General features: G+C 44.0%; 1 protein-coding gene across 1 annotated transcript in view; it reads left to right on the top strand.

Annotated features, from left to right (window-relative positions):
- The window catches only part of SCML4 (Scm polycomb group protein like 4), a 44,023-nt gene extending 26,908 nt beyond the window's left edge, over positions 1 to 17,115 (top strand). Inside the window, exons 6-8 of the mRNA XM_065632679.1 lie at positions 3,361 to 3,627; positions 11,639 to 11,784; positions 16,990 to 17,115. Coding sequence (XP_065488751.1) covers positions 3,361 to 3,627; positions 11,639 to 11,784; positions 16,990 to 17,115 — 539 coding nt within the window. The remainder of the gene's footprint in view (positions 1 to 3,360; positions 3,628 to 11,638; positions 11,785 to 16,989) is intronic.
- Positions 17,116 to 26,044: the final 8,929 nt, after the last annotated feature.

Here is a 26,044-nt window from a genome sequence, read left to right as displayed (position 1 = left end):
CTACCCCCCAAGCTGCCTCTCCCCAAGGCTGAACAAGTCCTGTTCCCCCAGCATCTCCTTGCAGGGCAAGTGCTCCAGGCCCCAGCCATCTTGATGGCCCTCCGCTGAACTCACCCATTTGTCCATGTTTGGTATGGCAGAGACCAAACCTGGATGCCAGGTTAGACCCCTGTGGTACCCCACTTTTTACTGACCTACATACAACCCATTAACTGCCACCCACTAAGCTTGATCATCCAACCAGTTTCTCACTCATCTCAACTATAATGTTCTGACTTGGATACAAGAATATTGTGGCAGACAGTGTAGAAAGCCTTGCTGAAGTCAGGGCTAATGACATCCACTGCTCTACCTTTGTCCACAAATCCAGGCAACCAGGTTCGTCAGGTGTGACTGATACTTGGTGAACCCAGATAGACTGTCCCTGGTCACCTTCACCTCCTTCTCTGTCCCTGGGAGGGGGGATCATGAAATGCAGATGTCTCCTCCTGCCCAGGGACTGTGTCACCCCTCAGGGGCACAATGGATCTCTCTGTGCCCTGAAAGTCCCCTGAACTTGCTTGCCTCTTCCCTCCCACATGTAGGACTCTCGTGGGGGTGGGCAGACCATTGCAAGGCATGGGGTCACAGAGACGTGGTTGCTCCAGGTGCATCAGGTCGTGCAGTTTTACAAAGGAGCCCGCACTCGTCAAGGCAAACAAAAGCTGACCAGGACCTTTTACAACTGTATGGTTAAAAACCTGTAACCGCACATACTTGAATGCACAGTCTCCTTTTTCCTAATCTAACTGTTATCTGTATTTCAACATGAGCTTATTTTGGTCAAGAGGAGGGGACTCTGATGAGTTGCTCTTGTAAGCTACTGACTGCTCATGTCAATTTGAAGATCAGGAGCTCTGAGAAGGCTTGCTTGGAAACATCGCTGCTTGAGACAATCCCTGCTCCCCCCTGTTCAATGAAGACATTAATATGACTTTTCAGATTCCCAAAGCACCTTCCAGCGGGGCATGTTTTGAACAGTAATGAATGGAGACTCCTGCCTGGTCCATGGCAATAGGCACCATTACTCCCACTTTGGAGCCCAAAGCAGAGACATGTGGAAGAAAAGAGTCTTAGGCAGGGTCAGGAACAGAACTGCCAGAGTCTGGCTCTTCATCATAGTCTCACGCACAACTCATGGGTGTCTTGCCACAGGGAGATTTCACCCGCACACATCTAATTTCACACAGACTACTGAGAGAGTCTGTCATCAGTCGAAAGATCCCTAGTGTCTGCTCACAAATTTTGGAGTCATTTATATCCACAGTAATAAAGCTGTATGCCGTTTATTTAGCAGGGCTCTTCTAATGTGCTGTTTGCTGTTTTGATAGCCTGCGTCTTCTTCATATTGTAATCATATTAAAAGAGCATTCTTTTCCCAGAATAAAGAGGTAATGATTCACAAGAGGCATAATTATTCCATGCAGTGCAGGCAGGATGCTGCAGAAAGTGCTGTCTGTGCATAAGAGGCTTTTATTGCAAGTGTTCTACACAGTAATTAAATTCCTTTGAATGAGAAGGCTTGATTGGATTTTCTTTGGTTTATTGGGAGGAGTCTGAAAAGCAAGGTATTTAGCTCAATTGCTACACAATTTTGGCATCTGTCGGAGGTTAGGGAGAAAGGTTCAGAGTGTCTGATTCCCATTTCTCTTATGCTAGTGTTACGTTAGCTGAGCTCCATTGAATTCAATTGAATTCCACCCTATCTGTATTTGTGTGAGAATCAAGCTCAGAAATCCCTGGCAGAAAGCAACAGGATACCTGAAAGCATGCTGTAAGAATCCAAATTATCTAACAGGGAAAAGCATTACTAAAGGAACTACCTGCAGTTGCAAAGGCAAGTGTCCAAAAGCGAGGAAATTTTGCATTTACAGCTGTCCTTCAGATCTGATGTTTGCCGTATGTTGAGTCCAGCCTCAGCCCAGAATGGGAGAAAGTTTGAAAAGATAGCAGTAAATGAATGAATAGTCAGGCAATCATCTAACAAAAGTTTGTGCCAGGATGCTGGCATGGTACAACTCTTGAGTATTTGAGTTGTCAAACTAAATCATGTTTGTTTAACATCAACTACTGTATGCAGCTGCCAAGGTTTCTTTTTTTTTTTTTTTTTTCCGAAGGAAAAGAGTAAAAATGTAAATCAAAAGGAAAACTCTATTATATACAGCCTCAACATCTATTAGTGATGGGGGTTTGGGTCTTGTACCATGAATTACAGCATAAATTCTTCCTGTTACTCAATAAAGCTATGAAATATGTTAGGAGGAGAGTGTTGCTCAGGCAGAGAAGGAGATGTGCGACACCACAGGGGTAATTCCACCCTGCTTAGATGTCTCTGGAGGCAGAGGTGGCCTTTTCAACAGCTCAAAAGCACCATCATGGGGCAATGAGAGGCACTTTCCCAATCTGAAGGCTCCCTGTCTGCCAGATGTTAACATCTTGTTTCACCCAGTGGGAGCAGGAATCTCTGAGGCACAGTTTACCAGTATTTTTAGGGCTTATGTGGAGGTTTGGATCTCAGAGAGGTTTCCAGGGGCTCTGCTTATATCCCAGTGGTGGTGGTGATGGTGGTGGGTGGTCGAGCAGAGGGTCCTGGGGCTGTGCGAGGGGAGGATTGGTTTTGCAGGGAGAAGAGTGGTGGGAATGAGGAGGAGAAAGAGCTTTGACTTTTGAGCCAGGTCTGAATGACTCCCTCATACACCTCTGCCCATGATAAACCTTGGGTGTGCCCATCAGTCACCAACTCTCTTCTCCTTGTGGCATACCAGGCCTGATGCATGTCTGCAGCTGAGGATATTTTCTGATGAATTTCGGTAATTGCAGCCAGAAGGTTTATTGCCTTCACTCCCTCCTACTGGCTGCCAGGTGCTATGAACACAACAAACTCCCTATCTTGTTGTCCTCCTCTGCCTTCTTTCTTCCAACCTTCATGTTTTTAAATGAAAGACAGAGCAAAAAATAGCTGCACAATCCTCCAGTCTTGGTGGTATTTGGACAGCACCATGAGGCAAATGAGACCCTCCAGTCAGTGGCTCAGGACTTTACAGAGAACGTTGCCATAAGCTGACACAGATGAGGCACATCAAGCCATAGTTTCCCTGCTGTGAGTCTACTGACTTCTGAGAGGTTGTGCTTCCTCTCATTATTTATTAGTTCTCTGCAAGGATCCTGCCTGGAGCCAGCTGTCTGCATAGAAAGCTGGTGTTAAACTTTTTTCCAAAAAGAAGAGATTTTGGAAAAAAAAAAAAAAAATTTATTCAAGGGCTGAATTAAAATTTGTTCTGTTTTACTGATGTTTCTTTTGTGTCTTGGTTTCCTGGGCAGAAACGGCCACACCTGAGGACTACTTGGTTGATCCTGCAAACATGAAGAGGTACAGCGTGGATCCTGCCGATTCTGCCTTTGGTTGCATGGGCTCCGTGTACGCCGTGCTGCAGAGTCCCACAGACGCACGTCCTGCTGGAGTCTCCTCTTCCTCCTGTAGCCATCGTCCTGCCCAGGTGTCTTCAGGGGGGTCCTCATCTACTGGCCTGCGGCATCAGACCTCCAGCCCAACAAGGAATGGGACCTATCTTGAAGGAAACAGAAGTGGTAATGTAACATCTTCCATTTAGCAATGTGTGTTGCTGTGCTGGTGCCATGCTGGAGTCTTAACTCACTCCTAGATTCCCAGAAAAACTAGTGAGGTGGGTCTGTATTGACATCCATCCAGACCACACACACTTCCATTTAGAAGGAGAAATAACAATCTATGTAAACACAAAATCAATCTGTTCATCATTAAGTAAAAAGGTGAACGTTTTCTAATGTTGTTATTAATTATGTAAACATATGTATTATGTATAATTGTGTGGCAATCACAACTGTTATTATCGACTTGCAGATATAAATATTAATATGTAAGGCATTCCTCCCAAAGATGATACTGCCTACAGCAATTAATTGTATGATACCAGCTGTGTACAAGATATGATGCAGAGCAAGCCCAAATATTAGTGCCTACCTCAAAGCATTTCAGCAAAAGAGTTTGCTTCCTAGCTGCATGGCCCATCCTGCCCCTTTAGTCATGAACCAGGCCAGATTTTGCTTGAAAAAGACTGCCCAGCAAAACATATATTTTCAGAAATCATCCAACTTACTGCTCAAGGTTCTTTTATCCTTCAGGAAGCAAAGTCACAAGAAGTTTATCTGCAAATTCAAGGGATGCCATGGGAACCGCTGCATTCAATAATCCTTCATCTTCCCCCTCTTTGTATTTTTGTCCAGTTACCCTGCTAGGAGTTAGGTTTGCTGGGTTGATTTTTTTTTTTTTTTCCCCCCTCTAGAAATGAGCTGGGTTCACCAAGCGGGTTAGCTAATTCCCTGAACTTCTGTTAACTCTGTCTTCCTTTGCATTTTCTAAGTTCTCCATTAACAGGTCTTTATCAGTAGTGATTCCAACAGTGTCATCACCCCTTACTAATTATTCAAACTTCATTTATGCATTTTTCATCTTGAGGATAGTTTTAACAAAGGAGTTGAGTGTTTCAGACATTTTTAAGTCATTAATTTCTTTCCCTTCCTCATTTATTAATGGAATCTACTGTCACTCTAGTATTTTTTTTTTTTTTTTAATCCTGATATATTTGCAGAAGACTTGCTGGTTCCCCTAGCCCCTTTGTCTACCATTAGCTCATTACACTGTTTTTCTGCCCTTGCATTTCCCCTGGAAACTGCAAGTGATTCCGCATATTCTTGCTCAGTAGTCATTCCAGAGTCCCTTTCCAGTAGTTGCACGTCTTTGCATAATTCTTTCGGATCCCTCACCTTCTCAATGCCTGTATTATTTCCTGTTTCTGAACTTTCATTCTTTAATATTTTAGAACATTATTCTTGCAAAATACATATTATCAGTATTTATCCCTGCATTTCTTTGTTTATCTCAGTTTGCCTTCCTAAATGTTCAGTACCTACCAAAACCCATCCCTCACTGTGCTATTATTTTCACACACTTATTTCCTTGGTTTACTCCTGTGTTAGTCTATTATACAGAGCACAGATAAGCATTCGGTTCTCATCATTTTCTTTAGTTATAGAGTCAGCATTACTCAAAGCACAGTGGATAGCATAGAAATGCATTACTGCTAACAACTTGTAAAAGGTTGTCACTAAGAACCAAGGGCCTCAGTTGCAAAGAAAAGGAAACGAAGAGCCTTTTCTTTCAGATCTTGTTCAGTGCCTCTTGGGCCAGCATAATCAGGTGCTGGGAGGACAAGGGGCTTTACTGTGCACAGGATTCATTTTCCCCTTTCCCACTGCTTCCCTAGAGCCTCTTAGCAGAACTGGAACCTTTTCGTCAAGCTTTAGCTGGCAGCTGTGAGGAGCCAAGATTTAACAATGTTGTTACTCGCTTTGAAAATCTTTATCATTCTGCTTGGGATCAGTCATTATCTCTTTGTAGTACGCAGGCAGGGTCAGAGCAGCACAGAGCAGAGGTCTGTTTGCCGCGTGAGACAGCAGCACAGCCCCAAGACAGAGATAAGTCCTCGCTACCCTCCCCACCTTCAGCAATTTGTGGCTTGAGGGTTTCCTGAACCAGAAATGGTGGATTCATATTTAGTAACCTTTCATAGATTTTTCTTCCCTAACTTACCCAATGGCTTATTGGATACTTCGTGCATCTTCAGCATCCACAAAATACTGTGGTAGAGTTCCTGTGACAAAAATGTGTTGTGTGGAAAAAAGCCTTGGTATCAGGGGTTTGAATCTATGTTCGAGGGACTGAAGTGTAAAAAATCAGAGTTCCTTGAGCTTGCTCATCTGAGTTACTTTCCCTTCTTGCTTCTGACTGTGAATACCACTGTTTCCCTGTCTCATAAAAGTCATACAGTGGCCATGCGATAGGCTTTGCAGGTTCCTATATTTCTCCAGCTTGAAACATATTAAAGCACTTTGAGGAGCAAAGAGGAAAATATTTCTTGTTGACCCGGCACCCAAGATGTTTGGTTGTCTTTGAAGCTGTAACAGGTGACATTAAGCTGCTACATATGACAGTTCAAGGTAACAGGACTCATCCCAAAACTTCTGAGCATGTTTTATGTGACATGCATTTGACACTTGCAAAGACTAGCTCATCTGGGACCTGTGGGATGTTTGGCCAGCTCAAGATTGCCTGCTTCTCCTGAAAGTTAGAGACTGTATTTCTCCACAGCCATCATACTTTGACCCAGCATGCTGCTTCCACTTCTACTGGCAATCTCAGACTTTAAAAATGCACATCTTTCTGCACATGCTTAAGTGCAGCCACACTGAAGTTTCATTACTGTCTTCACAAAATCTCGCTTGCAAAGGTCTTTGGAAACTGCACTGTCACTATGATGCTTCTGCATGTGTTTTTCCCCTTTCTAGGGATAATTTATATGCTGCTGAATCATAAGTGAGCAAAGATGATTAAGTGGTGCATGCTAATCTCTGTTCTTATCCTCCTCAGTTTGCATACTTACAAGGCAGGGATGAGCAGGACTAATTAAAAAGAGGAAGAATTTCTCTCTGAAACCTCAAACCAATCCTCTTTATTTATGGATATTTTTGAAAAATAGCTTGCGTTATTTATCATGGTGGGCAAATATCGTGGAAAAAACCATAACCATAAAAAAATATCTCAGTGCATAGCAGAACATGTCTTTCAAGCGGAATGGATGAGATTAAACCTCAAAGCTCTCATTAATGCGATCAGAAGCTTGATGCCTAAATCTCCGTGATTATGCTAAAAAATTCCAAACCAAAAAAATACCAAAAAAAAAAAAAATCTCATTTCAGAAAGCCAGTTGGGGCTGCTAACAGATAAACATGCACTTTCCTGTCATCATTTGCCAAATTGAAGCTCTTAAATCAGGGAAGGAATAGTCAAGGACATCATAAACCTTTCCAAGCCTCCTTACATAACAAACAAAGCCTTTATTCCAAGTATGAAGAATTGCGTATTCAACCACAACATAATAACCTTAACCTTGCCCTGTAGCTTGTTATTTTTATGTAGATTTTATTACCCAATATTAGCAGTTAATTATTATCACCTGAGGGCCTTTGTTAAAGAGGCAATCCTGGTTGCAAATACATTTATTTCCTGAAAACATTTGGGGACCCAGGGTTTGAAGTGTCTCTTTTTCCAGAATAATACTGCAAACACTCTGAGGGGGCTGAATCCCCCACCTCCCCAGGGCACTGACCAAGGAGCTGCTGCCAGCACTGCAGGGCTCAGTGCTGGGTACCAATTCTTCAGCAAACACAGCCTGCCTGTTAATTTTTGAGGGCTTTTACAGCCTGAAAGGTTCAATGAGTTTGGTGAGCTGCCTATTTCCCCCCACACACACCCCTACAAAAGAAAGGCAAATAAAGAAAAGCCCCAACACACATGTAATGGCAGCCCACAGTTTCCTCTCCCACAGTTGGACGCTGGGCTGCTTTTGCAGCGGACGGAGGAGCGCCCGCGATGCTGCAGCCCCGCGCAGCGTGTGCCGCGCCGGCAGCGGGAGCAGCCACCGTGCTGCTGAGACGGGGACTCTACCCTGCTGTGCCAAGGGGCCGAGGCCACCAGCCAGGTGATGCACGGCGGCATCTCCTGCAAGAGCCTGCCAGTGCAAACCGGCCTGCTGAGCCCAATCTTCTCTCCAGAACTCTCTGCTGACTGTGGCTCATCAAACCCCCCCATGCACATAAATATCCTGTAATTGTGTTCTCCCACATGTCTGCTTTTCTGATGTCTCTCCTCTTTTCCTGCTCAATGTGCCCTTGGATAAGTGTCTTCTACAAAGCCTTCCTCCTGTCCTTGTATACAGTGTGAGGTGGGTTTTTTTTAAAAAAAAAAAAAACAATTCCCATTTCTCTGTGCCTTTGAGGCTCCGCTACTTCTGCTTAGTTTCTGTAGATCTGATGCTCCTTATTATCTGCTCCATTGCAAGCAGAGAACCTTTTAAATTTTTTTTCCCACCCCTTCCCCTGGAGGTAAAGAAATCATTTAGTCCTGCAGCAATATTAAAGTTCATCTGTCACTCCCTTTCCACTCTTATCTATCAATGACCGTACTCCCTCTGGGCTCTGTATGTTTGCCAAGAACATATTTAGGGACTCTGTTATTTATCTTTCCTTCATTCGTAGGTTTAACGCCATTTTAGCATTTGATTTCCTTGTCACGGCTCTGCAGCCGTTTGGCTGTTGGTTTTCTCTCTCTCCATCCTTCTTCTCGAGAAGGTCCCGAGGCCAGAGGTGGAGGACAGAGAAAATCCTGCATGGGGTGAGAGCTCAGACCAAGACAGACCGTGTCTTTCCATTGACTTTGCTGGGCTTTGGCCACTGACCCAGCATTTCCAGCTGTTTCTGTGCAGGCAATGGTCTCATCTGGGATGTCTCAAGACCTTTCCCTGCAGAGGAACCTCTTCACCCTCCTTCTCCAACACTGCTTCAGGCAGGAGAGGGAAGCGCTTCTCTCCGATTACTTAAATTTCCATATCCCATTCCATTAATTTGACAAATTTTTGCCACCTGTCAAAAACAGGAAATTGGATTTGACCTAGATTACGATCTCGAAAAATAATTATTGGTGGTGAGCACTCCCATCTCTTTGTAATCTGAGTATTCATTATCATCTTGATTAATTCTGATGACAGGATGGCATAGGATACCCAGGGGACATGAGAATTCCTCATTTATATAATTCTTAGGTTAAGTGTGAATACCTTCAGATAAGAAAAAATGTATAGTACTTGCCCTGCTGCCATCAAACACTTTTGTGCTTAATATAATCACTCAGCAAAGTGATGCTATTGAAACAAACCCTATGCTTTTGTGTATACATGAAATGATTTATTTTCTTTTATAAATAGAGAAATTACACTTAAATATGTAAAATATGATACAAAAAACCAGAGTAAATTAAACAACAATATACATTTTAAAAATACGTGGAAAACCAGATTGTTTCTGGACTCACCAGCTACAAAATATGTTCAAGATAGTAGTCTGCAAGGTGGTTTTATCCCAGTTTTACTAACAACATTTAAAGTAGCCCTTTACACACAAGTAAAATAACAAATCTTAATTCATGAAAAAGCAGCAGGACTTGACTCTAGGTTGGTAAATAAAAATGAAGCTATCTTTGAAGAGTTAGTATCTACACATAATTCTTGTTTTTATATTATTATATTATACCTCAGGTTGGGATCTGAAAGGGTTATCTTCACCTGCTAGAGTCTGGAAGAGTTCTAGCCATGTGGTTTCTTCAGAAAGGTCATTTATATATTTGTCTTTAAAAAATCAGATTTATGCTATTGATCGCTAGACTGCAAAGGAGTGAATAGAATTCTCCTGTCATTTCAACCTTTTCTCCTCAGCCCCATTCCTTTCATTACAGGTATTTCCAATACCTGTGAAGACTCCCAGCTGCTCTCAGAGCTCTCTATTCTCCTTTGCCCTTTCCTGGCATTTCTGGAAGCAGCAGGTTGCAGGCAGGAATCACTGGGCCATGGGCTGCTCTCTCTGTGCCCAGTGTGAATCCCAGACTAAGACCCTCTGCTTCCATTACATTCATTCAAATTTAAGGGAAAAAATGTGATCCTCAGGAGGGGCACAACTTCTCCCTCGACCACATTATGGCAGCAGCATAGAAACATCTGCAATCCTTTGGGTACGGCCAAACGTTTCTCTCCCCCCTCTATTTTCCAGCTGGTTTACAAAACCCTGGTTTTCTCCCTGCCTTTGGTTTGAGATGCCAAGGTGCTCAATATTTCCACACATCAGCTGACACCCAGATTATTGGCAGATCAGGCAGGGGAGAAATACTCACCCCTCTGCGTCCAAGACAAGTCTCAGTTCTCCCACTTGTCTCTGACAAAGTTACTCGGTGTAACTGATGATCCAGGGGTTGGCCAAGATTACCCTGCTTGTTTTGCACTCTTTGTCTTCATCGTTTCATGCCAAAGGCTCCAGATGATGTCTGCACCATTGTGTATTGCATTTATTTTGTAAGAGGAGACAAGGGTCACCTGAGTCCATACAAACACCAGTCCTTCACTGTCTAATTAAGAGGTCCTGCAGCTATTCCTTGTCCTTTATATCCAGAGCAGCGACTTAGCAAATGAGGGTGTAATTATCATGATATTTACATCACATCCCATTATGAAGCCCATCGACCAGATTTGCAAATTCGTAGCACTTTCTGCTTACTGGAGTTCATCCTTCATAACTGCAAAATATACCTCATTACATTCTACCATAAGACGAGCATGGCATCGAGAAAAAAAGGACCAATATGCACATAAAGCCTTTATTGTGCATATATGGGCAGATCCTCAGCTAATATAAATCAGCATGGCTCTATTGAAGTCAATGGAATGACAATCTACATAAGCCACAAACCCAGCCCACTACATTTGTTCTTACACATTAGGATCATGTTTTGAGTCACACGTGGGGGTTATCATACATTTCTTCTGTCTTTATAAGCTCAGTATTCCTCTGGAGAGCTCAGCCCTTCTCTGCTTAGCAGCTCTGATTGCCCTGTTGGCTACTTGGGGTTTCTCCAGGCTCCTATTTAGGTATCTGTGGTTTCCCTCTACTTGCACTCTTCTGTTTCCTTTTCTGTCCTCTGTAGTGCCTGCTTGCTTTCCATTTGTACCTCTCATTAAAAACTGGGCCTTAGAAAGAAATTAGCAGATCAGGGCAAGCAACATTTTATATACCTGTGTGCTGCTGCCTGCTAATGCAAAGTTTGCTTGGTGTGGATATAAACAAATTTAAACAGCTTTCCTGTAACCGAGCATAATATAGTTCTTGTAATAGTGAAGCGGCATAAGTGGAGGTGCAAATTGTATTCATGTGGAGGCTGAGATTTATAATTCTGAGGAGACTAAGAATAAAAACATAAATGCACTTTCATTCCAACGTGCCTTTATTCACTTGATTTAAAGCTGCAGCAAGCTGAAGTGACCTTAAATCATCCAGGGCCTATACCATTAAAAAGTCACATGTGCAATGTTCATCTTTGCTTGTTTTAGTAGTTTTCCAAATGGGCATTAATTGGGGATCATCAGTTTTGTGAGAGCCTAAGATTAGGAAGGTATTGACTAGAAACTGTCCTTTAAGCTCTAAGATTAGTCTGAATATCTGAATGTGAAGGGAAGAAAACTATTTGCTAAATCCTGATTTTATCCTCTAAGCTTCGCATTCAATGGCAAAGTCCTTTGTTTGGTGCTGAAGCACTTTCTCTCCAGGTGGGAGGGTGGTGTCTTCTTGAGCCAAGATCCCCGCTGCTTGCAGATCAGACAGCAGGGGCAGCTCAGTTTAAGAGCCTGGTAGCTGGCACATTTTTGTCTCCTCAGCAGGAACCTGAAGGTTTCATTTTTTTTTTTTAACGCAATTCGCCAGCTGGGATCATGTCTCCCGATAAGCACTCAGATCAGAAACTGCTCCAAGTCCCCTTCTCTCCCCACCCCGTCCTCTCAGGCTGATACTTGCACACATAGATCCAACGCCGCAATGAGGCTGCTGTACTACTGCACACTCACAAACCAAGAAAACTGCTGTGTGCCATTGTAACGAGCTGTTGTGGGCTTTTTTGTACCGATAGCCTCAAGTCCTTCACCAGAACGACAAGATGTGGCTCGGCCATCAAGCAAGAATCCTTTGACCTGGACAGTGGATGACGTGATTTGGTTTGTGAAGGATGCAGACCCCCACGCTTTAGGTCCCCACGTGGAGCTCTTCAGAAAACATGTATGTAGAAGGCTGCCCTTACTGCTTCTGGATGATTTAAGCCAAGTGCATGGGCACTCCCAAGAGACAGCCAGTACCCACCACACACCCACCCTAAGCTGCATTTGGCTCCTATAGGCAGTGTTTGTGCTCAGCCAGGTTGAATGCATGGCTGGGCAAGGTGTTCAGCACCGCTGGGGGGGTTGCACTAAAGAAAGGTGCACTTATCACCCAAGAGAGTGTCCAAACACTGGAACAGGCTTCCTGGAGAGGTGGTCAATGCCCCAGGCCTGTCAGTGTTTAAGAGGTATTTAGACAATACCCTTAACAACATGCTTTAACTTTTGGTCAGCCCTGAAGTGGTCAGACAGTCACCAGATGATTGTTGTAGGTCCCTTTCAACTCAACTATTCTATTCTATTCTATTCTATTCTATTCTATTCTATTCTATTCTATTCTATTCTATTCTATTCTATTCTATTCTATTCTATTCTATTCTATTCTATTCTTCCTACAATGGGGAGACCCTAACAATGTCTTGAGAAAATGCTCACCATGTGTTCCCAATTATGCCAGTATAAATTGTTTCTATGCCAAGCCTAAGAGAAAGCACAGAGAATCTGGTGCTCATTTTTCATGTCACGTTGTCACAAAAAAAGCCTCATCTCAATGACAATTTTTTCCCAGGATACCTATAATTCTTCTCTGAAGAGCATTTTATATGTCACTAGATATTTAGTAAGAGAAACCCAAAACAGTCAAGCTTTTAATCTTTTTCCCCTCAGTATTATGTAACTACATAACCAAATTTAATGGACCTGCTGACTCACTCAAGAATATGATAGTTGCTTTTGCTAGGCAATCTCCAGCAGTGAAAATTATATTATCCTTAATTTCAAAGGGTAAGACTGTAAACACACATCTGATCTGGAGTTTCTTGTTCTGCTGCTGCATATGGAGTTGGCACCAATGCATCTGTTAGCAGCCTCCTCCTCCTCTTCCATCCCTCCTTGATCAATTCAGTCTGGCTGTGAAAACGGGTTTTACCCTAAAAGTGACTCACTTGTGTTCAGCTGGAGGTCATAGCTTTGGATGTAAGTGTCTGGACCTAGGTCTAAACAAGAAGAGCTTCCCAGCCCTGACTCTTGATCAGCACATCAGGTCACAAAGCAAGAGAGGGGCCTTGAACACAAGGTCCCACTCCTTGCCTGTGGGCCAGCGAGGACAGGTGGGAATGTGTGGCTGCGGACAAGAGCTGAGGAAGACAAGTGATGGACTTCCAGCTACACCCTGGATGCCGGGTTTCCAGATAGAGGAGAGGAGGTGGCTGAGGAGCAGATGAAGTGAAGATGAAGACAGGCCTTGATGCCTGTTCACCCTAAGCAGGTATTGAGACCATCTGCCATTCTGCAGACAGGCCGGTGGGATGAGGACAGCAGAGCAAGCACAGTGGTGCTAGGACCAAATCTGCAGTTGTAGGTCAGGTGGCAGTGTACTTTCCCCTTCTTCTGCAGAGCAGTCAGATCTGCCTTATAAGCTGATAAAGAAAACGTGGCCTATGTGGGCCATGTGAGGAACCAGGCAGATAAACAAGCCACCTTCAGATTTGAAGGAACTTGCTTTAGCTTGAGTTTTTGAGACTATCAGAAGGGGTTGTGCATCACGAGAAAACCCTTCATGCAAGAGAGAGAGAATTGCCATGGTCTGAGACACACAGGTACATCCCAAAGAAGAGAAACATTTGAAGTTCATCTTGTAAATATGGACAGTGCAAAAGCACCAGTTTTGCGTAGTTTCCACTTGCAGCAAAGGATGGCCCAGTGTGTTTTTATCTAGCATCAGGGCAGTGACACGACCCAGACAGCCATGGGCCAGCTGCACTGGAGCATGCCGCAATACTGCAGCTGCTCTGTGGCCAAGGAGACCAAGCTGAATTGCCACTAAAAACTGTCCCTGTCATCCTTTGTTGAACACCCAGCACCCATGGGCTCTACTTATCATTGGTTTCCTTGTAAAATATGCTGTAGGTGTGAGATCTTGGGTAAGATTGCCACACAACTCAATTCAATTACGCCTTCAAGTTATATATGTCCCTGCAATTTTTCAGCCTTCAAGTCTCATCTGGATCAGCACAGAGACCCCAGGGGTGAGAGACAAGTGATTAGTCCATTAACCTTAGTCATATCTTCCTGTATATTCAATCTTCCTATGAAGCAGGTGCATAATTTACTTAGAAGCACTTACTGTCATTGACCAGGCCCAGCTATCACCTGAAATTGTTGCTTTAGCAATCAAGTCATCTGAGCTATGACACTGGAAGGGAGAGGGTGGTGGGACTGCCAGGAGGAAAAGGCTGTGGGGGTATCCTGTGTGGAGGTGGTGTTCTTTCCCACTGCTATGTTAAGGCGTTTAGGTGCTGACCACAGTCCCCGAAGCTGGTTCTCCCAGGGTGCAGTGAGGAGATGCACCCCCATCCTCCACAGCTGCCAAACACATTGCAGGATGACCATTGCTCTGCTCTCCCACCAGAAGCACAAGCTTTTCTTCTTACCAAGACACCCAAGGAGATCTGTACGGGTGGCTCCTGAGGTTGTCCACCAAAGACCATGAAACTGCCTACTACCTCCTCTCTGCGATTCCCTGCTCCCTCGGCAGAGGCACCTGCTGAGAAAAGCCCAGCCCATAACTTTTGGCTTCATGTGAAGGAGCCATCGGCCTGGCAGGGACCTTGTAGCAACACTGAGTGAAATCCTCATGCAATGTTCTCTCAGCAAAAAAGACTTAGTAGAAAGACGAAAGGAGGGAGATGGAGCAGGGGACGAGTTACACGGGGAATTAGCAGGTGGAAAACTCAAGATGGATGGGATTAAAGAGATGTTATGGTCTGACAGTTTAATAATGGCCAGTGATTGGCAAATGCATGTATGAAGGAGACAAAAACCTTTGAGTTCAACATAATTAATCCAATTTATTCAAACAGAAACCTGTCTCTGCCAGTGCTAGACATCAGACTTGTGAGCGTGCATCTTTCCCTAGACCTTCTTCATCTCAAGCGTTTGAGCACTGACCACTGAGCTGCCACTCGCTGCACTCCTGTCACAGGTGGTGGCATTACCAGGGTTGGTGTCTGTTCATGAGACTGCAGAATACGAAAGTATATATATATATATACATGTATATCCTAGCAGAATATAGATCCTGAAGTCTTCCATTTTACTTAGAATTTAGTTCCTAAACAGCCATGAAGATGGGGACTTTAATCTTTCTCATCAAAAGCCTCACCCTGGGGGACATTCACCACCAGGTGCAACTCTTGTTGCATGGCACAGGGCTTGTTTCGGGGCTACTCTGCTTTTTTGAAGAGTATCCTCAGAAGAAGTACTTCAAGAAGCCAGCACAAGCACAATAATACTCATTCTTGCAGGTGGAAGCTGTATGTTTATAGTCACTGTATCGTGACCTCACGGCCCATACATTTGCTGTGTCACTCCCTTTGCAGGAGCACAGCAATGATCTCCTGCAACATTCTAACTTGCAGTGGGTCAGAACTCAACTCACGTGAAACAAGCTAATTGCATTGTTGGCACTGAATTTTGCCAGCTCCAGATCTGGTTCAAGATCTTCTGGTGGGCTATTGCAGATTTGCGGACCATGCTATAGAATCCTTCTTTTAAAAATTATTTTTTTAAAAGGGCTGACACAGTAATATTGCACAGAAGTCAAGCCAACAATCTGCACAGGGACATTACTAATATGGGATATTTAATTGGATATGAATGTGCCCTTTGGCATACTCTTGTCATGGAGTTTAATTTTGACCCCTACACAGTAATAAGAAAGGAAATAATAAAATACCAAACTCAACCTTTAGAAACAGCTGCCTCTGCACCAAACCCTTGACAGTGTTTTTACCCTATAGCACCACAGTTCCAAGAGTTTGGTTTTCTTTTTTATGCAAATATTAATTGTATGTAATACTTTTCCTCCCTCCCTCCCTCCCTCTCTCTCTCTTTCTTTCTTTCTTCCTTTCTTCCTTTCCCTTAGCTTCCTTAATATAATGGGAAGGAAAGACGGAAGGTGAAGTGGGTTTCTATTATGGATAGAGTGGGGGCTGCAAATTGAAGAGCATTAATTGATTGAGTTAATCAGAAAGTGACCTTAACTGCTCATCAGCTAAATCACCCACTGAATGGAATAATAATGATCAGGGCAAATTAGGATCTATGGTATTGCTTAATTAGGAGGTAATAGATCACACAGGAAAGATCAGACAATCAAAACCAGAATACGACATATACAGCATCAGTATGTGTGTATATGTGTGTACCTATGCACACACATATAGCACTCGTTATGTTTTAGCTCTGATGATCTGAGTATGTAAGTGTGGTGGAAGACCGTGGGGAGGGGGTAGTAATTTTTAGCAGAATCACTAATATAGTTGGGAAAAAACAGACAAGCTCAGGATTCAAGGAAGGACAGTGTAGCTGAAAGCTTCTGTGTTTTACAGACCATAGTAAAACAGTCCATTTCACTGTGCACCCACCATACTTTGTGCTCACTTCGTGATTTCAGAAGACTTTCAAGCCAACACGTCTGGGATAAAAAAACTGAACTTGGTGGTAATTTCCTCGACTTACATGAAGGTTAAATGAAATTCAAACAAATTTTGTTAGTAAATGTAATAAAATAAGCAAGTTATCGCTATCTTTACGTTATGAAAAAGAAACGTGTGTGTGTATATATATCTCATTGGATATAAGTGCACCGGGAATATGTGAAACATGCCAATAACCAGGGACAAAGCTGGAACTGAGATTCAGAGGTGCAGTATTAGCAGCTCATGAGGCCACAGCCCTCTCCCTCCCTCCATCACTCACTCCTTTCTCTCAAGGCTGACTGGCTTTTCTCAGCATTGGGCTTAGAGTAACCCCGAATTTTTTTTTTTAATATTCATGTTTTAATGGTAAAGTAATTCAAAACCTAGACAAACCTTACAGTTCCTTGAAGAATAAAATGTACTATTTGATTAACCCCTCTTTTAGAGTTTCTTTCAATCATACCTCAGATTTCAAATTTTTAAATGAAACTTCACCATGCAGGACATTTCAGCTACCTCTGCTCTAAAAGACATGCTGTTTCTGATTCACCTTGTTTAATGTGTCAGGACGAAGCACTGGAAGGGGGTTAACACATTTTGATTCTCTTTCTCTCTTTTGAAACCAGGAGATTGATGGCAATGCTTTGTTGCTGCTGAAAAGTGACATGATCATGAAATACCTGGGGCTGAAACTGGGACCTGCGCTGAAACTGTGTTACCACATTGAGAAGCTCAAGCAAGCCAAGTTCTAACAATTTCTTGAACAACAACAGAACCTGACTTAAATCTAGACGGAAAATGAAAGGTAACACGTTGCCTTACAGAAATGCATTCATTTGCAGATTGTTTTTCCCTCTTTTTAAACAAAGACTCTTTCTTTTTTAACATTTGTGCATCGTCACCTTTTTTTAATCCAATGGGGTCTTTTGGGCTGCCATGTGTTAATAATTTGCCAAAAAGTATATAATTACTATAATTATTTTGTATCATTAATATTATTATGATTATAGTAAGTCCTATTTTTGTAATCAGAAGTGGGAAATCAATAACAAACACAGTTATGGCATACTCTGAGGACTGTTGGAAGACTAACAAAGAGTCTCTCACTTGCCACGGGTTCATTTTGGAGGAGATCTGCACCGACTGGGCTCCAGCTCCACCACCAAATACTCAAGGGCTGGAAAAGTATGGCGTTTGGTCACTTGTTGTCTGATGGGAACTGCCCCATGTCTTGCACTATCTGGAAAACTTGACTCTTCACTTAAAAAAAAAAAAACAAAACAGGAGGAACAAAAGAAAAAGAAAGAAAGTTTAAAGGAAAAAAAGAGAAAGTTTCAAAAAAAAGGAGGAAAAAGATTTTTTTTTTGCAGCTAAAGTACTTTCTTCCCACTAGAGGGAGCACCCCTAACAGACTTGAGGCTGGAGCTCTGGTGCCATGGTGCTTTCTGTCTGATGAGCTTTGACCATCACGACTCTCCTATCGAGCACATCTATAAACACCGACAAGGAATCGCAGGCTCCCAGCAGGATAAGCCCGTCACTGTTTACAGATAATTACTTCAAGAAAAGCCCAAATGCAGCGAGTGTTTCTGACAGGATGCTTCCCATCACGCCGGAGAGGGGGTGGATGGCTCCCACAGTGTCTGGCGTGCTCAGCTGTCAGCTCCCTTCCCTGAGCCGTGTCTGTCTGGCATACAGCTTGTGGCACTCTAAGAAAAAGCAGAATTTCTGGGTTTAGCTTTGTTTGCTTTTTTAAAAAGCGAGGCAGCCGGGGGGGAGAGCGTTCCCCAGGCAGAGCTGGCAATGCAGGGCACATCTCTGCAACCACGGTCAGGTCCAGGGTGGATGCTGTAGGGTTGGTTCCTGATTGCGCTGTGGCTTTCAGCACATATGCAGCTGTGCTGGGCTTTCCCTCTCAAGTGGGTTAAAAATAATGCTCTTCTGCCTTTTACACAAACCCAAAAAGTGCTCACTGCTATTCCATGTAGCCAGCTGGGAGAGGACAGGTCTCAGGCTGAGGTGATTAGAGGCGAGGGTATGCCCTCATTTTCATCCTTCACAAAGGAGGATGACAAAGGGACATGTCCATACAGTTTAAACCCTTAGTGTCTGACAAGGAGCAAGTGTTCATAAATCGTACAGGTTAACTGAACTGAGAAGCGGGGTCCTGATAATATGCAAGATGTCATACTGTCCAATCCTGTTTATGCAGAACAAAAAATACCTCATGGAATAAAATTCGACTTGATGCACATTGCTAGACTAGAAGTCCTATAAAAAGATACTGGTTCAAGACCTAATCCTGAAAATCCTCAATAATCTGAGAAATCATATCCCACAAGACTTTCGCTAGACTCTTGGGGACTACTCCCCCAAATTTAAAAAGTTGCCTGCATACATTTGTAGGATTGGACCTTTACAAGGCTGACCAGCTTTCAGCAAATTGTCTGCACGCTCAAACATCTTTAATAGGAACAGCTGAACAAGTGTGTTAAATGAATAGTCATATACTACCCAGCGATGTAATATACTGAACCCTAAACATATCAATTCTTGGAAGGCAACACCCACCTGTATCACTTTGTGTCCATGGTGTAGAGAATAAAAATCTGTTCAGTCAGCTGTCTAGTTGAGGCAGAGATGACTTCGCAGCAACACCAAACCTGTACAGTTCATTTTTCACTCATACATCTTTTAAAAAATTAATCTTTTCCCCACAAAGATCCCCAAAACATGTAAAAATCTTGCTGTATTAGTAATGCTACCTTCAGAAAGTTCTCAATCAATCTTCTCCCCCCGCCTCCCCAATTTTGAACTTAGTTAACCTCTCATTTTTTCAAAAGGAGATTTTAATTCTTCCACTTGGAAACCCACCTAGCTATAGTATATCAGTAGTCAGAGCTGGTTAGAATGTATCAGATGGCTTCAATGCTGGAAAATCCCACTTTGTCAAAATCAAAACTCTTCATAAATGCATGTCACTTTCTAATGTAAAATTCTATTTAACTGAAACTACAGCTTTTGGTTATGTCAAAACATCATTTTGACATTTTGGAAATGGAACATTTTTGTTCCAAGAAGATTTTTGCATTTTATTGTATTTTCCTGGAGAATCTGTAACCTCACATTTTGTTCTCAGACTGAGAAAGAAAAAAACCACTGCAGCTATAGACTTTCCTGAGCAAGAATCCTTCTCATTCAGGTCTGTGTCTCACCCCTTCCCTCCACCTGTCCTACTCTGGACATTACAGCTCAGAGAGATGATAATAACAATGCAGTATTTATAGACTCCTTAGTGGCAACGATGTTTCTGCATTTAATATGCTGAAATAGTTTTCATGTATGTATTTGACATACACAGTCATTTGATCCAACACTTGTAGGTATGACAGGACTGTCCAGGTCATGATATTTAACGTTCTGGCTTTTACAGGGGAGGTAGTTAGTGAATTCATTTTACATATAAGTAGAATCATAGAATCACAGAATCATTTTGGTTGGAAGACACCCTCAAGATCATTGAGTCCAACCGTTAACCAAACACTGGCAATAAACCATGTCCCTGAGCACCTCACCTATGCTTACAACAAAAATTCCTCACTGCATGGTTTTGCTTTTGGTTTTGTTTATTTGGTTTTGTCTTTGGTTTTGGTGTTTTCCTTTGTTTTTGTTTTGTGGGTTTTGTTTGTTTTGTTTGTTTCACTGAAATGCAATTAAGAGGCAAACACTACTGTAGTAATATTGCAATTATAACTAATTTTTGTCTTTAAAGTCTTGTCAGTGAGGGTAGTTAAGCAGCTCTGCCCTGCTGAGGGTGTCAGGCCATTTCCTCAGAACAAGCACTGAAAAGCCAGAACATGCATGTCAGCCATTTCTCCATCAGCCGCTGCTTTAGACATTGCTTGTACAAATTATTTCACTTGCTAATCCCCTCATAGCTCTGGCTTCAGACTGCAGCCAACCCTCTTGTGGTTTTGAACTGTTCGCAACAGGTGGGTGGATGCGCATACCCTTAAAAGCAATACACATGCCTCTTCTCTACTTCCAAGCACTCACAGCTGCATTGAAAGGCACTTTGGTTGCTTCAGGCAGTTTCAATACTGTAATTTTAAAAAAAAAAAAAGCAAGCAGTCAAAGTCTGATTTGGGGAGAGCTTCTCCCTTGGCCAGGTGCTGGCTGCAGTGTGTTAGGAGCACAGAGCCAGTGGTCCCAAGCATTCCATCTTCTTGCATCTAGCACAGCTGACCAGCCCAGCATCTGCTGCGACAGTCAGCCACGCCGCTTTCCCACCCACCTGCTGCCACGGCCTCTTCCCACGCACTGACAAGCGCCTCCTTCCCCAGCCAGACCTCACTGAGTTTCAAGAAATGCCTCTGGGAATGCCTCCACCTCCCCAAACCCACTGTCTTGCTTGGCGGGCTGAGGAGCACGGCGGCCTTTGCGGCACTGGCAGCTTTTGCTCAGAGTGATTAATGGAGGCAGGAACCCTTGGGACTGGCATGTAAAGCGTCACTCTGGGCTGTTATTGCCCTTAAACTGATCGCTGAATTTCTATAGGTTGTCAGCAGGCTTCATCAGTTACACTTCCCTCCTCTTTAAAGAAAAGATGGCTGTGAAAGTAGAACATCATTAGCAAAACCAGCAATAATCAGCAAAACAATAAGAAAATTACTGTTGAAGTTTTGCCGTGAAAAGATGCCTCCGTTGGATTAGCGGCAGGAGGATAAACCATCCTCTGGTTCAAACAGTGTTGCTTGGGCAAGGCAGGATGAAAGGACAGCGTGGGAGCAGGTGTTGGGTTTTAGGGAGGGAGCAGCTCCAAAGCCTGGCCCCGACTCTGGCAGCCACGGGTGGCCCTTCCTCTCGCCCTGGCACAAACACCCCATGGCCCTTCCTGCCGTCCCTTTCCCCGTTGCATTGTTCAGGGGCTGAACAAACTCAGGGAGGAATTTGTCAGCTCTTACCTCCCCAAAACGTACCCTAAAACCTTCAGTTAATTAGTTAGTGCATTTTTTCCCCCTCCTCCTCTCTTTCTCTCTCTCTCTTTCTCTTCGAAAGGCTTCGATGTGGAAAAAGACATCAGGAGGGGGATCCCCCAGGCCTCTCCAGGAACCAGCTCACCCCATGGAGAAGCATCTCTGGGGTCAGACTGCCAGGATGCAACTGGTCCTGCCTTAGCACTGGGGAGGGAGGAGATAATTAAATGCCTCCTTTTTATTAATTAAAATTAAATACTTGACAGGCACTCCCCCTCTCTGCATTGCAGCCTCCCTCCCCAGGGCCGGTTGCTCGACTCTTCCCCATGGGGCAAGGAATGAGGCAGAGGAGGTACCCAAATGAGCTGCCTGCTGCTGGCTGGCCCAGCGGGGCAGGAGGTATGGCAAGACCAAAATCAGCTGCTACACTGGTTTGAAACTGGTTTGGCTGGAGAGAGGTGTCACGCCCAGGGTTTCAGTCTGGAGGATTTTGCCGTCAGTTGTCCACAGGTCGCACCCCAGAGCTTCAGTCTGCACATTCAGTCTGTTTTTGTGAGGATTTTGTCTCCAAATCCACCCTCTTGAGCTTGTGTTAGGGGATTGCTCTGCTGGCACAGGCTGCTTCCACATCAACAGGCTTGAGGTTGCTAGGGAAATAAATCACAATAAGCAGTTTGGGGGCAAAAAATTCAGGGAAATGGCAGGTCAGCAAGAGCTTCCCTCCTTTTCCAAGCACTTCTTCGTGCAGAACCTCTCTGTGGCACCTCCAGAACGGGGTCCACACACCATTGCTCCCCGTCACTGGTAATTGGGTCATACGGAGCCATACGGAGCCATACAGATCTTCCTTTTCTCACCAAGAAATATGGTCCCAAATATGCACACCTTTGCCACAGAAAGCAGGCAAGTTGCTGCACACATTGCCTCTGATGCCTTGCAATACTTGCAGAAGGCTGTTTAATCCATGCTCCCTTCGTGAACAACTGGAAACTGATTCCCTCAGAAATCTAAAATTTTGCCTGAAAATGCATCACTTTTATTCACTGCCATGAGCTAAATATTATGGAAACATGTCTGCTAACAATTTGCTTTGTGTAATTTGTACTAATGCTAATAAGCAACAGCTGCAACGCTTCCTGTTGTAAATTCTTTCGTGGTTGCAGTGGTATTATCACATCTGTACTTCACAAATCTGATAGACTCTAGCACAACTTGCTCATTCTGGCCCCAGCTCCAGCAAATCCCCATGCTTCAGAAGTACGGCTGTGCAAACGTGAATTTACGGTCTCTGTCTCCCTTCGCTCCCGAAGCCTCCACTCCCCTCCAGGTGCCTGGAGCTGGAGGGATGTGTATAGGTGTGGTACCCAGAGGTCAGGAGGTACATGCATGAGGCAGATGCATGGTGTAGTTGGAAGGAATTGCTTGCAGCAGAGACATCGCTGACCGACCAGGTTTATTGCAGTTCAAGCAGACAGGTTTTGGTCAGAGGCTAAGTGTAGGAGAAATGTGATTTATTAAAGAAAAAGAAAGAAATATGAGTATGCAATACACTGCCACCATAAGACTTAAGCTGAAACCCAAGAATCTTTCAACCGTAATCTAAAGAAAAATGTTTCCCTCACTCAACATACTAAATAAAGCATGTCAGGCCAAACCCAGGTCCCACTGAGGTCTGCATAAGTTTTTCTATTGAATTCATAAGACCCGGGCTTGGCTCATAAACCAGGTCAAGCTTCAGCCACGTCCCATAGTAACTAGAGCCTAACAAGCGATTTCATCCTCTCTTACAAAGTGTGGAGACAGCCGCCGCTGGCCAGGCCCCTCTCCCCTGCTCCCGGGAGAGCTGCTGGCTTCCTGGTGGAGAGCTCTTCCAGCTGCACCTCTACCTGATCCCCACACCTTCTCCAGTCAGCTCTGTGTTTTAGCAACGAATCTCATGGAGGCTGGTTTGGGTTTTCCACTTCGCAGCAAACCAAAGCCTGCGCGCTGAGGATTTCAGCCGTGCCACTAGGCAGAAACTCGTCCCGATTTGAACATGACTTCACCGGGAGATTTCCACACGTTCCTGAGGCAAAGCCCTTGGTGGAATTTAAAAATACAACTTTTCGAAATCAGTCCCAGTGACCCACAATTTTTGGCTCTGTCAGCATCCACGGCACTTCATCATACTTCAAACGGCTGAGTCTCTTGGTAGTGCCATACTCGGACAGGAATAGCTCGCAGAACTCCAGAAGAGACTCCATCTCTGACTACAGAGCCTTGCTCCTCTTGGTCCATGGGCAGCTGCCAAAAAGCAGCATTTGAGGCTGGACAGGAGAATGCGTGAGCGTGTATGTTGCTCAAAGAGGCTTTCTTGGCTGTACACACAGGCTGTGAAGTGAGTAAAGTGAGAGCAGGGCAGAGCAGCTAGGAAGGATGGGCTTCAACAACAGGCAAGTCCCAGGCTTCGCTGCGGTTCCCGTGGAGTTTGTGCTCTGTCTCCTGGTTCATATTGAACTTTCCCTGCACAGAGGAGTGTGTCTTCATTACCCAGAGTTTTCCCTTGGTGTTATATACAACTGGGATCATGCTGTCCTTTTCTTTTTGAACATGACATATGGGCAACCAATTTCCTATTGTCGGAGATCTCTAAAAGAGTGGGTAATGGGAAAAACCTGAAGTCCAAGCACTATGGGAATGAGGACATTTCAGAGTGGAGCAGTTTCACAGCTTTCAGTGTCTTTCAGCTGAAACAGAGGAGAAGGGGAGAAAAATGACTTCTGAATTGCAGTGAATCTAAGCCAGTGAAAGACTCATGATTAATTTTATCCCTCACTTTGATGGTTTCCTGATCTGTAATGTGTTTTATGGCCTTGAGCATTTGCTGCAGTGGCAGGATTGTGAATTGATCCATGTGTCCAGGTTCCCCTGGAACCAAATGACTGTCTCTAACACCAATCTGTCTTCTTCATGGCTTTTCTAATGTGCTGTAGCATCCAGAAGGCTTCTGATCAGCTTGGTAAGAGTCAGTATTTAGAGAAAAACTTTCTTCTTGTGGTACAAAGACTTCACAAAGCACCTTTAGCCATAGCTGTGTAGCAGATCAACATGCACCGGCTTTTCATTCCAGGCCTCTCAGAAACCTAGTGGTAAAGAAATTCTCTTGCTGACCCAGTCTATATGCTACAAGAAGCCAATCTAACTTCCAGTCTTCCACTGACCCTGCTGGAGATTTGGTAGATTTATTCCACATTTTTACCAGTGTAAATGAGATCAGTATCTGTGCTACCCTCTGACAACACTAACAGTTCAAATACAAGCATATTCAGCTGCTGTTATCAAAACTCACTATCAGTATTTGTGTCACTACGAGATGTAGAGATTGTGTCTGGTGCTCTGCAGGCAAACTATGAGACACTCAACCTGCCCTACAGAGTTGACAACTTCATGAGGCAAAAGGGACAACCTAAGGAGAAGGGTTTCCCAGAGGCAGTTTTCCTTCCCTGTTGCAGATGAAGGCTGAAAACTGATAGAAGTCGATGGCATGAATTTCCCACAACCACGTGAGAGGGAAATAGCAGAACACTGAGAAGAATGAAGCAACACTTCCACGAAGATGAACTGTACTGCCTCCTTCCCAAAACTGTTAAACCTGACCTTCATTGAAGCTAGTTTGAACCCAGACCTCCTAGTCTGAATCTAGTGCCTTACCCACCAGACCATCTGCTCTCACCATATTCCAGCCTTTCCCCCTGTGCTGTCCACATCTGACTTACTCCTCGCACAGCCCTTGCCTACTTCTTCCTTATGCACCTGAAAAATAGCAGCTAAGTGGGCCTTTGAAGGTCAGTCCTTCACCGTGTCCTCATTCTTCTCCATCTTAGTCTTCCTCTGCTCTCTAGTCTTTTCCCCTGGAACTTCCATCCCATTCCATTTCTATCCTTCCACTGTAGTTACTTCCATTTTTTCTCCTCTTTTCCTTGCTTGCAGCATCTCTTTTTTTCCTTCCTTTCCATCTTACAGTGACCACATATGTGTCTCCTTCACCCCTGCTGCAACTTCTTCTCTACCCTGTGGCTCTTCCCTGCTCTTCCATTTCTCTCTGTTTCCCCTCTCTCTTTCTCTGTAGTTTTCTGCAACTCTTTCTTTCCTTTCAATCGAGTGCCCTTCACAGGGAAGTCTAGTACCAGTTCTGCTGCAGCAAAGACTACCACGTACTGACATCTTTGAATTAGATTGTCTGTATTTTTTTTGACATACTCTTTATCTCACACAAAAAATGTTCCACTGCTTTCATTCACCAGCATGAAAGGCATTTTTTGAAGATGGTTTTAAACTAGTTGGCTGATGACTATTTGCAATAAATACCTCATTAAAGGCTTAGCACTTTTACACAGGGTGAGTGCAGCTTTTCCCTCTGCCTTCCACCTTTTCCTGTGATGCCTCTTGATATTCAGGCTGCTTAAATGCTTATTGGTTTGAACAGTCCCAGTTACACCGCTCACTGGAACGAATCCTTGGCTCCTGCCCTGTCGCTGAGGCACGCTAAGGCCCCATGGACCGGGCCTGGCCCTGTGAACGGCACACTATTAGGCAGGTGCGAGCATCGATGTGTGCTGAGCACAAAGCCACCAGCGTCACTCCCCCAGACCTGGAGAAGGTCCAGCTTGCTTTCAGCCAGCATCAGAAAGTTGGTTGGAAAGAAGAGCTGCCCATTGCCAATGAT

This window comes from Caloenas nicobarica, chromosome 3 (assembly GCF_036013445.1).
Source record: "Caloenas nicobarica isolate bCalNic1 chromosome 3, bCalNic1.hap1, whole genome shotgun sequence".
NCBI classification, from domain to species: Eukaryota; Metazoa; Chordata; class Aves; order Columbiformes; family Columbidae; genus Caloenas; species Caloenas nicobarica.
This window is presented reverse-complemented; position numbering and strand designations above follow the sequence as displayed.